The sequence below is a fragment of the Arachis ipaensis genome, chromosome B08 (genome assembly GCF_000816755.2).
Source record: "Arachis ipaensis cultivar K30076 chromosome B08, Araip1.1, whole genome shotgun sequence".
Classification (NCBI taxonomy): Eukaryota; Viridiplantae; Streptophyta; class Magnoliopsida; order Fabales; family Fabaceae; genus Arachis; species Arachis ipaensis.
In genome coordinates, this window is record NC_029792.2 from 5589679 (window position 1) to 5602109 (window position 12431).

Consider the following 12431-nt stretch of genomic DNA (forward strand, 5'->3'; position numbering starts at 1 on the left):
TTTTAAAAAATAAAAATAATATATATCCATTATATTTGTTTTTTATCTTCAGATAACTTGATGTGAAGATAAAAATCAAATAGATATCATCTTAATACCAATGATGAAAAAAGTTTAATAGAAAATGATTGCTAATTAGCATTTAGTAGTATTTTATATCTTTATTTGATTAATCATTAGTAGGACAGAATTTTCTTCTCCCCCACATTATGTGACAAGATTGGATAAGAAGATGGAACGACAGAAGATAGTGTTTGTGAATTGTGATTATTACATTTGCAATATTCTTTTGATTCACCCACTCTTCCACTTCAGATTGGGTGGATTAAACTGAATTAAATCTATAAAGTAAAAGAAGAAATACAAGTAACTCTCGTAGGATATGATCACTTGTAATAAATATATAATGAACAATGGATGAATGATAAGATACACTAATAAGAAAACAGGTATTTTCTTAACTTGTAACTAGTTAACATGAAGGTTTCCATAAATAGTGCCTTCTCTGTAAAAATTAAATTAGTAATTAAAAAAATAAAAACCTCACTATGTCGGTGAATTAGAACAAGGGGAAGAGTTTCAATTTCATACGTGTAACCCAAGTGGTGGATATATAATAATGCCAAATGACAACTAAAATAAACAAGTAGCATTACCCTGTTTTCCACATAAAATAAAAGAACAGAGTTGTTCTGTTTTTTCACATCTGTTCTGTTTTTTCACACGCCATACATACCATACATATGTATCATATTTGTTTCTATATATATATATGATAAGCTTTGGTATGTGACCGACCTTTCGTGCTCTTTGATTTGGTTTCTCATCCTGAAAAGCTTGGTGGTCTTGGTTGGCTTCAATGGCCAATATGAGATCACTCATGTCAAGCTTTTCCTCCTACTTCAAACTGCTTTTGCTGCTTCTCACTATTTCTGGTGTGTAACTTGTATACTTCTGCATGATTCTCTTTTGATTCCACACAAAGTTGATGAAAAAAACTGATTTTGTTATCTGGGGTAATCTTATTCTGTTTCTGTCTATGTTTTCTTGCTAATGGAACATTCTAGTCTAGTTGTTTAGTGATCAAAATGTTATTCCTTCTTAGCTTCATGGAATGAAAGAGAAACTACATTGCATCCTCAGAGGAATAAAAAACCATTAATTAATTTATATATTATTCATTTTAGTTTTATGATTCTATCAATTTGGTTGTGTACTTATTCTTCTTATTCAGCATAGGAATTTAAGCATTTTATTTTTCTGATATTTCAACACTCTGTTTTTCTCAGAGACATTTATACAGACAAGTGGTTCTGATTTTGGAATCAACTATGGACAAATAGCCAACAATCTTCCCTCTCCATCACGCGTTGCTGTTCTTATAAAATCACTGAATGTAAGCAGATTGAAGCTCTATGATGCTGATCCAAATGTTCTATCAGCTTTCTCCAATTCCAATGTGGAATTCATTATAGGACTTGCAAATGAGAATCTTCAAAGCATGAGAGACCCTTCAAAAGCTCAGAGTTGGGTTCAGCAAAATGTTCAACCTTACCTATCACAGACCAAGATCACATGCATCACTGTAGGAAATGAAGTCTTCAATCTAAATGATACTCAGCTCATGATGAATCTCCTTCCAGCAATGCAATCTGTTTATAATGCCCTTGTTAACCTTGGATTATCACAACAAGTTACTGTAACAACAGCACATTCATTCAACATTTTATCTAGTTCATTCCCTCCTTCATCTGGTGCTTTTAGGCAAGATTTGATTCCATATATACAACCACTCCTTAACTTCCATGCTCAAACCAAATCACCTTTTCTTATTAATGCATACCCTTTCTTTGCATACAAGGACAGCCCTGATAAGATTTCATTGAGTTATGTACTATTTCAACCAAATTCTGGCTCAATTGATCCTGTAACCAATCTGCATTATGATAACATGTTGTATGCTCAGATTGATGCTGTCTATGCTGCCATCAAGGCCCTAGGCCATACCGATATCGTGGTTAGGATTTCGGAGACAGGTTGGCCTTCTAAGGGTGACCCAGATGAGGTTGGAGCTACACCAGAGAATGCAGAGATATATAACAGCAATTTGTTGAAGAGAATACAGCAGAAACAAGCAACTCCTGCAAATCCATCAGTTCCAATTGATATCTTTGTATTTGCACTTTTCAATGAGGATTTGAAGCCTGGTCCTGCATCAGAGAGGAACTATGGCCTTTATTATCCTGATGGTTCTCCAGTTTATAACATTGGATTACAAGGTTATCTCCCAGAAATGGTCATAGAATCCAAATCCAATGTAAGTAAACACATTTTACATTTGCAAACTTATTTACATGCCAAAAGTTTCATTGCCTTTTTGCTTCTAATTAACATACTCCTATTGCTGTTTATGTGCAGGTTTTGTCCATCAATTTTCTTATTTATACTATTACATGCTTGGTGTTGTGTTGGGAGCTTACAAGATTGTGATCAGAATAAGTTAGTGATAGAAGTAAAGAAATTCATATAGACCATTCTTTTGCAGCTGAAGTTGTTGAAGGTAAGAAAGTTTTGAATTTGTCACTCAATGTATGTATTATTTGATGGTAGTGTAAACTGTAAAGTTTTATTTCAATTCTTAGGCCACATGCCAATTTCTTCAGCTCTCAAAAGTCTAAAGTATCTAAAAAAATTAGCAATGATCATTGAAATAAGGGATGGATGGAAACTTGTGAAGAAAAAAGTTCAGTCCTATGATCAAAAGGGAAAAGGGTTATTCTTTTTTTTTTTTTTAATTATTCCTTGGCTTTCTAACAGTATTGCACTGAATACTAGAGTCTAAAAAATGATATGGTGGGAATATTTTGGTACCATAATGTGGAAATATATCTGCCAAAATGGTATCAATCAAAGCATAACCTGTCAAATGCTGTCAAATTCATGCTTGTGCATGGAACAAGTGGATTCTTGTGACCGAATAAACCCACCCTCCCACAAGAAAACCTTATCTTTTTTTTCTTCATTTTTTAATCAAAGTTTTTGGTAATGTGTCTCTATCTTCCTTAACTATCACTGGCAATCATGCATGTGAATCTCTTTTTGTGTCTGTATAAAATTGTTCTTGTCTTCAGATTTACAAAAGTCCTACATGACTACATCCATATATATATATAATCACAACCTCATGAGTTTTGTCCATGGTTGTGAACCTTATATATATTTCTTTCAGTTATGTTCATAGAGCCAGAATTCTTAAGGATTTAGGGTAGCATTTGGTTTCTTCATACACTTGCTTAAAAATCATTATTGAAATAGTATAAAAATTATCTCTTCAGATTTATTTCACTTTTAGGTGTTTGTTTGCCATGTCTCTGTCTCTTCTATTTTTAAAGAGCAACCAAACTCTACTAAGAAAATTTGTTCATACCTAACACACCATTAATGTAAATTGAAGTGACGAGGGTCAAATTAAGTGTCGGATAATATTGTTGCCTATCACATTCATAATGCAACTTTAGCCAACTTCATAATATGAATGGAGAATATAAATATACAAAAATCCAACCCAGGAGCTTGATTTAGAATTAATCAAAGTTTATAATCAATGTGATTTGGAAGATCCTTCAAATATGAATGTCACAAAAAGTGGGTTGGGGCGGCTAATTAGTAATTAGTCATGATGTATTGATGTGGACATGGTTCATGCCCACTACATTGAATTTAATAGAATTATTTATTATTATTGCATCAGTTTCAAAAAAGTGATAAGATTGACAGATAGATACACCTCCTCCTAAGTCCTAACTCCTAACAATAATATTAGAGCTGGAAAACCTTCCCTTTTCTTTCATTAAAAGATGCTTCTCTTTTCTAAGTATCATATCATATAATACATGCAATCTTTACTTTTCAAGATTTTTTAATACCGAGTTTTAAATGTTTTTTATTATTATTTATAAATAAAATAAATATTTTATTTACCAATATACGTATTATTTAATGTATTTAAAACTATCATTACACATCTCGAATACATAAAATAAAAAATAAATAAGCACACAAATTAAGTATTGTACATCCAAGATATGTAACACTTTTAAAAGAATATATCTCAGTTCACCTAAAACATGTTACATTTGCAGAGATGTACATATTTATGATACTGTGCACTAGGAATAAAACAAAAAAAAATTCATGACAATCTACTTTAGAATATGTTATCGTCTAATTTGATTTTATTTTGATTTTATTTAATTTTATTCAAATAATTTAAAATTATAAAATTTTTAATTTAAAATTTAGACTAATTTAATTTTAAATTATTTAAATAATATTAGATGAAATAAAAATATAAAATAAAATCAAATCAAATCGTAATATATCACGAATACATCGAGGTGGATTCTTTTTAGTTTTATTCTAAGTGCACAAAACTTTAAATATGTGCATCTACGTAGATGTAACACTTTTTGTGTGTACTCAGAATATTTTTTTAAAGTATTACACATCTAAAATACATAATACTTAATTTTTATGTTTATTTGTCTTAGATATATAATGACAGGTAAAAATATAAATATTTTATATATTACACCTTTTGCAGTTTAGATTTTTTTTTTTTTAATTTGTGTGTGTACAATGTCACACTCAGCACTAGCTTATGCTGTTATTGTCTCTCATAGGCCATATCAAAGATTATTAGAGTAATTAAAAAAATTTGAAAAATTTAATGCAAATTCAGACCAGACACGTGTTGAACATATTGCCCATATGCTACTTAATAGGTTTATCTAGTGATAGCATGTTAGTTATAAAATAAAATAAAATTCTGCTCCAAACAGTAATGTATGTGGATATAAATAACTATCGAACTAATTCAATTATTGTGTGCATAAGAAATCCTTCTTCCAGCTTTGACAAATATTGTTAGAAATTAACTTTTTGAGTTATTGACTTAATATATTGACGTAATCTTTGCAGGAAGGTTTTTTTGGTGACTTCTTTGCAGGAAGTTTGACAAAGGTAAAAGCAGTACACTTTCTTTTCTCTTTTTTTTTTTTTTTTTTTTTTTTTTTTCTTTTCCTTTTCTTTGAAGGCAACAAATTCTACGCTTTTGGTAGATAGCTATGGTTGCAAGTTGGAGGCTTAGTTCGTACATATAGCTTTGCTCAAACCATTCATATAGTTATTGATTTGTCAATTCTACAATAACTAAAGGTAGAAGGCTGATGTTGGATTTTGTAATATGGATTAGAGTTTTCTGTTCTTTCTTTTTCTTTTTTTCTTTGTTGGAAAAAGTAGAGTTTTCTTTGGATATAGAGGGGGAAAAAAATAGATTTAGTTGTATATGTAAAGAAAATGTTGGATAATGAGGAAGCTGTTTCGATCCACTTTCTGTACACTTGTAACAAATTTTAATGTTGCCCATTGAATTTGATGTTATTAATATACAACATTGATCTCACATTAAAAACACGTGAAGTGTAGATAAGATAAAAATACAAGTATATAACTATAACTAATAAAATAATTAAGGTAACTGTATAAAAGACTAATCGTGCAAGCAACAATGATCAAAGGTCAAAAAGTATTACTTAAATTCCAAAATTATTCAAACTTTATTCTCACTATTTCTAATTGAATTTTCGTGCAAGCATAACATGTTAATTGCTTTAAGGCTCTTGGTTCTTGCGATGAAGCATTGTTCAGACTCTGGACCTACAACACCGTTTTGGAAAAAGGAAAGAGGAATATGAAGACAACAACAATTAGACTGGTCCCATCATGATAATGAAAGCTTACCAGCAAATTCAATGATTTGTTATCTAATCTAATGTGGTTGTCAATATGTATATGTTGATACACTAATAAGGGAAAGGTAAATTAAGTCATCATGCGGTATCATAATATGTCTATACATATTGAAATACACCACCTAGATATATATTATATAATACAGATGAAAATCAATATTATGGTTAAAACATAAATGGAAAAATAAAGTTAATATTAAAAAAATGATTGATATATTAAAGTCAAAGAAAGATGATAGTCGCATTAATTAACTACTAATCAGTATGCAGCCAAAATAAAGAAACACAAGAAGCAACTCACTTGACAGGCTTGATTGCTTGAGCAAATGCTGCCAAGTGCCAACTAAAACTCCAACCTGTAATTACATAATGAGATTTGTTCGAAAGTCTTGGTCACGAGATGTCTCAATTTCGATTAGAAATGATGTTAATAAGTTAATATTGACTTTGAAACAAATAAAAAATTCGAATATACAAGAGGATTTTACTTATACTTGCGGATTATCTATTATACTATTACAGCTGAAACTAACTTGTTCCGAACAATATCTATATAACAAAGCATTACACCTTTAAGAAATTCCTCGACTATCAAACTTGTAAAACATTCTATTGGAGAAGAAAAACTAACAACTCTTGAAGAGCAGCACATCACAAGCTTCTCAATCATCATATGCTACAAGGAATGGAATGACCATAGCCATAAACTCATCGTATGAAAGTTTGGCTGAACCAATATAACGTTTGTCCTTCTCCTTAAACTTTTCAGTCAGACCCTGAAAATGCAACAAGTAATTAGAATGGTAAAACAAACATGCATGCACACACACATATGAGGAGAAACACTTGGTTCTAAGAAGATGAATTCCATGACAATGCTAATTTTTAAGAACTGAATCGAAATAAATGATGATCTAAAATGCTGCAGTGTTTAGATTTTCCCTCGAGTTGAAGGATCATCAGAATTGAGATGTGAGTTGCATGAGGAACTGTAATTCAAGGATAATGAATGCCTCCCTAGTACTCGTTTCGTACCACATACATAATCAAGTCAATGCATATGAATGTAGAAAGTATCTATGTCCTGATCAACATATATTAAGGAAAACCATGAAGCATGTAAGTTGGACTGGCCTCTATCAATGGAAGGAATTAATAAGAAACGTAAAGGAATAAGTAAAGAAACACCAGACAGGTTCAAAGCTTCAAAAAGCTTGGCGTGTTTTACCTTGACAATTACCCCGCACCTGCACACATTCAAGAGCAGAACATTAGATATATAAATGACATCTTCAAATATAAAAGATGAATTTTCCAAAAAATCAACTTGATTCTCGAAACATTAGAGGATATTGTTATAGTCATCAAACAATTTTTTTATCAAGAAATCAATTTAGTCCCAATAATCAATTACTTTTGGACCATTTTGAATTTAACATCAAAATGTTACCATCGGATGACCACATTGAGCACATTGATGTCACAATCTCTTAAATTTTTAAGGACCAAAATGGAAGTTTACTCTTTTCAAATGAATTGGAGTATATAATAAGCATATGAAAGGTTCAGATGTCATACTCAACAAAACTATCAAATCCGAGTTCAACCCTCTTAACATTTCCATCACCATACTGGGCAAGCAGCAGCTGTAGAACTGTGCCTGGTATTGCATAGCCAATACCATACAGAGCATCTCTTAGCTCTAGTGGATCAATCTTCCCACTTCTATCTTTATCATATCTCTCAAATATGCCCTACAAATGAAGCAACAAAATCAGAGGAATCATATGGAGTGAAGTTCTATTATGCAATGTAACTCTAACAGTCTAACCTCCTCCTTGATAGAATTAACAAACACAAAAGGCATAGAGCCTATCACTACTATATCCAACAAATATGTGTCAGTAACTAGTTATGGTACATGTATGTGACAGGAAAACAAGTGTAATTCAAAATTGATCACCATAAGTGGACTATCTAATGAAATTTTGAGAAATAGTTAAAACCTAAAAGCTCCATACAGATAATGATAAACTTCAGTTATTTAATATCATTGGTCAGACTTCTCTAGTAACAAAGTGAAAATGTCTGCATTGGATTAAATGTAATATGAAATACTTAACAATCTGGGATTAAATGAAAATGATGCAGATATCTATGTATTCATGTAGCATCGCCATATTAACTAGGCACTAAAAACTCTCCCTAAGATGTAAGAGATTTTGTAATGTATGAAACACAAAACTAGAGATGTTTACAAACTGAATAAGGGAAGTCTAGAATAATACAGCATATTATAGGCCTTAGGGTTTTTCAAGAATAGATTCTATGAGAAAAATTACACATGAAGCTAATTTTCTATAGTGTTAGCCATTTTTTTTTTTGTTTATGGGAAAAGTGACTTACTCGCCAATGAGCAATGCAATTCCAGATTTCTGCAAATTCCTTTGGCCCTGTGAGAGAAAAAGAAAAAGAATATAGGGTTTGAGAGCGCAAAGGAAGCAATTATATAGGAGCAATTGAAAATCCCGCATACCAATTCTCGGAGGCTGAGTAGGATCCTTGAAGAGAAACATGAGGAGACGGATAGTTCTAATGTTGAATTTCTGGTATCCAGAAGAAAGAGCCCGCTGCAACTCCGCCTCATCGATGAAGCCGCTTCGATCTGTGTCGGCCATCTGAAAGCTCCTAATGACATCGGGGTGCGTCCCTGGTGGGAAAGCGGAGTAGCCATGTGAAGACGAAGAAGGAGGAGGATACGCAGATGATGGAGCTTGGCCATATGCAGTCCCAGCCCCGTGGTAGGTGGAACCATGATCATAAGCAGTGGCAGCAGCAGCAGTAGCGTTGGTGCCATAGGTGTTGTAGGTTGAAGGTGGCGGAGGTGGAGTAGCGGTGTGAGGGGCATATTGGTAATTTGAAGGAGGAGGAGGAGGAGCAGCGGAAGAAGAAGAAGTGGAATAGGGAGGGTGGTTTTCAGGTAGGGATGGTGCTGAAGGAGCGTAGGGCGAATGGGGATCGTATCTGCCGTAGTTAGACATGGATGTAGAAACCGCTCACAGAATTCACCCCCGTTTAGCTTCTTTCACAAATCATAAACCGACTTTCTTAGCTTCACTTTCCTCTCTCTCTTCGCACACTATTTTGAGTATTTTCTTCTTCATTTCCTCATACGTCATGTGCACTATGCCCACGCGTGCTATACACCATTACACCCAATCAGTCACGGATCAAAAAATTTCAAGTGCAAACATGTAGCATATAAAAATAATGTATTGTTATATTTATTTTTAAAATATATTTTATACATATAATATATTTTTTATGGATGATCTTCTCATTATTAAAAGAGGAGTGCTAAAAGATTAGCAGATTATGTGATTTATAGTCATCGATTAGTTATTATTAGTATTTTTAATGGCGTGAAATTATATCTAATGATGTGGGATTATTCACTTTTTTTTCTTTATTGATTAAGTGTTTGTTTAGGCGCCGTTAAATTGATAAAAAATATCTTTTATTATTTTTTAGCGTATTTAGTAAATTTCTAATAGTAAAAGTCAAAACACTAGAAAAATAAAAAAAACAATATTTTTTGAAAAGTTACAATTTACATCTTTTTTTAAAAGATTTTTTTCTTAAAAAAATGTTTTTGACATAATAAATAAACAAAAAGATACTTTTATATGGTTATACCAAAACATAATTGATAAATTAAAAGATTTTTTTGCATGAGATATCTAAATATAAAATTACTTTTACTTTTCTATAAGATTTTTTTAAAAACTGATTTTAGTGGCTAATTTTAGTATACACGTAGTATAGTTGTTTATATAAATAGGTGATTGATTATCGAGTTATGCTACGTGTACACTAAAATCAGCCACCAAAGTTAGCCACCAGTATAAAATACATGCTAAAATACAAATATATATTGAAAATAAATTAAACCACACATATATTTATACATAAATATATTGATGACTGATTTTAGTGGCTGATTTTGAAGTACAAATAGCAATTTTTTTTTTTTTTGTTGATTATAAGTGTTGGATTGTTATTAATTAGTAGATATAGTTGAGGAACAAAGCACACATGTGGCTTTACCTCTACTCCTCCTCTATTACTAGAACTGTGATTGCTTGTTCAACGCTCCACAACACGCAACATAGATTATTACATCATATCTTATTAACTATTCAAAAATTAAAAACACGAATTTGAGTTAATGATTCTCACGTTCCACCCCACTATATGATTTTGTTGCAACACTTTTCTTCAACTCAACTCAAGCTCAAGAGTCTTCCTTGTGGTTTGTGTTTGTAAATTTGAAATAAGCAAAAGTCCTTCTCCTGATCATGGCTTTGTTAAATGGCAAAAATCTTTTCTTCTTGTTTTTTATATTCCAAGTAAAGGCCTCTTTCATTGCCAGCCATGACCAAGTTCTACTACTCTCCCCACATTTCCATTTTCAATCTTGCTTCTTCACTAAGGACAACAACAACAACAACTACTTCAACAAATTAAACAAACATAAACCAACAACCTTTTCTTCTTCCCATTCATTGCTCAACCCTCAAGCCTTCCTCTCTCTTGCTCACCATGAACATTGGCTCCCCCACTAACGTGCGCCACGTTGCGCATGTCACCTTTGATCGGTTCAATGGATTCTTGGGTTTGCCTGTTGAGTTCGAACCTGAAGTCCCCAGAAGGCCTCCCAGTGCTAGGTACTTTTATCCAGTTTACAATACATTGATGATTCAACATTTGGATTATTGGAGTGGCATTACCCTTGAATAAATATATATTGAGATAAATAAATCCAATCAGTTATCTGTATAGAATACACATTGATTCAATAAGACATGTATTTTTCCAGATTACAATACTGTCCTTTTGATTCTTTTGGTACATTTGACAGAGTTGATGATTAAACATTCTTGATGATTTATTGTTTGAACTTTGAGGTGGCAGTGCAACGGTTTTTGGAGTTTCAACAGACTCCATGCAGTTATCGTATGACTCAAGAGGGAACAGTGTGCCAACAATTCTGCTGCTGATGCAAAGCCGCTTGTATTCTCAAGGAGGCTTGCAGGTTCATCACCTTTAATTTATTTCTCTCATTTCAAACCAGTTACTACCATTGAATGGAACTTTTCCCGAAAACAAAATAAATAAATGTAGTCAAAAGTCAAAACAATGTTTCTATGATTCAGGCTGAGGGGATTTTCAGAATAAATGCAGACAATAGTCAAGAGGAATATGTTAGGGATCAACTCAATTTGGGTGTGGTCCCAGAAACTGTTGATGTTCATTCCTTGGCTGCATTAATTAAGGTACAAAGACAAACATAATAATTTTGCTCTGCTTTCTCTGTTTATGACTTTGTGATTTAGTTTCCAGATAGGGAACCTGTTACATTTTGATTGATATTGTTGTAATTTGCAAGGCATGGTTTAGAGAACTTCCAACTGGGATTCTGGATTCATTATCTCAAGATCAAGTGCTGAAATGCCAGACTGAAGATGACTGTGTTGAACTAGTGAGGCATCTGCCTCACACTGAAGCTTCACTCTTGGATTGGGCCATCAATCTCATGGCTGATGTTGCTGAGTATGAACATCTCAATAAGATGAATGCACGCAACATTGCTATGGTTTTTGCTCCCAACATGACTCAGGTTGTTAACCTTTCTAATGTCTTAATTGCATTTGAAACCTTTCCACTATTAACTAACATGAACTGATTGGCAAAATCCTAAATTTTATTCTGGGCTAAGTATTTTTTGCATTACATCTTTGATATACCTCATGCTTATTCATATAATCCTAAAGTGTTTGGTGTTTTCTTTCTTGCAGATGGCAGACCCTATCACTGCATTGATGTATGCAGTTCAAGTGATGAACTTCTTGAAGACACTGATATTAAGGACACTGCGGGAGCGAAGGGATTCCGTGGTAGAACCGTCTCCTAGATCGTATTTAGAACCTTCTAGATCATGTTTGGAGCTTCCTGATGAGAATTTGGACCATACCCCTTTGGAGTCTAGCCAGCAAGATACTGCTGCACAAAATGAAGAAGAGGTTCAGAAAAACTCTGCTTCTGAGGAAATTTTCTTAGAATGTTGCCCTGAATCCCCCAAGAACAAGTTAGAAGCTAAAAATTTGGAATGCTTTTCTGAGAATCAAGTTTCCAATGAGAATTTGTACTGTGATTATCCACCAAAAGGAAACACGAAGAGTAACAAGAGTGGCCAATCAAGTAGTTCAAATGCTAGGAAAGGGTCTAAAAAATCCAAAGGCCAGCTAGCTGTGATCCATGAAAATGTTGAGAAAAAGGGAACTAGGAATTTGAACAGCTCAGATTCAAGATCTGAGCAGATTAAACCCTGGAGGTGAAAGAAGCATAATAGTGTGTGTAAATTTGATTATTTTGACATTGGAATTGTATGTTTATGTCTGTGAAGTTATTGCAAAATTGCTAGGTGTAGTTTGTGAAGTTGTCCCTTTATGTTTTTTTCATTGTTTCCTAGTTTGATTAATTTATCTGATCTCATGCATAACACTATGATCATCACACTAATATTGTAATCAAATCTCATTTTCCTGTGTGTTCTAT

General features: G+C 32.8%; 3 protein-coding genes across 7 annotated transcripts; 2 read left to right on the top strand and 1 right to left on the bottom strand.

The window, feature by feature from the left end:
- LOC107612871 (glucan endo-1,3-beta-glucosidase 14) lies at positions 622-5412 on the top strand. 3 transcript variants are annotated; one of them, XR_001613866.2, is made up of 5 exons: positions 622-935; positions 1290-2317; positions 2419-2560; positions 4981-5046; positions 5096-5412. XR_001613866.2 is itself a non-coding variant. In XM_016314637.2 (3 exons), the coding sequence occupies exons 1-3, from the start codon at positions 860-862 to the stop codon at positions 2488-2490; spliced, it is 1176 nt and encodes a 391-aa protein (XP_016170123.1). In that variant the 5' UTR covers positions 622-859; the 3' UTR covers positions 2491-2804. The 3 variants fall into 3 exon arrangements, 1 of the variants encoding a protein (XP_016170123.1); XR_002351802.1 differs by having other exon boundaries at positions 874-1016; XM_016314637.2 differs by lacking the exons at positions 4981-5046; positions 5096-5412 and having other exon boundaries at positions 2419-2804.
- LOC107612872 (probable calcium-binding protein CML48) lies at positions 6223-9014 on the bottom strand. Of its 2 annotated transcripts, none has more exons than XM_021108691.1 (5): positions 8350-9014; positions 8220-8266; positions 7392-7567; positions 7007-7060; positions 6223-6589 (listed from the first exon to the last, which is right to left on the bottom strand). In XM_021108691.1, the coding sequence occupies exons 1-5, from the start codon at positions 8852-8854 to the stop codon at positions 6583-6585; spliced, it is 789 nt and encodes a 262-aa protein (XP_020964350.1). In that variant the 5' UTR covers positions 8855-9014; the 3' UTR covers positions 6223-6582. The 2 variants fall into 2 exon arrangements, with proteins under 2 accessions (XP_020964350.1, XP_016170124.1); XM_016314638.2 differs by having other exon boundaries at positions 7042-7060; positions 8350-9012.
- On the top strand, positions 10003-12431 carry LOC107613998 (rho GTPase-activating protein 1). Of its 2 annotated transcripts, none has more exons than XM_016316208.2 (5): positions 10003-10540; positions 10788-10908; positions 11030-11149; positions 11263-11493; positions 11672-12431. In XM_016316208.2, the coding sequence occupies exons 1-5, from the start codon at positions 10416-10418 to the stop codon at positions 12209-12211; spliced, it is 1137 nt and encodes a 378-aa protein (XP_016171694.1). In that variant the 5' UTR covers positions 10003-10415; the 3' UTR covers positions 12212-12431. The 2 variants fall into 2 exon arrangements, with proteins under 2 accessions (XP_016171694.1, XP_020964351.1); XM_021108692.1 differs by having other exon boundaries at positions 10004-10540; positions 10735-10908.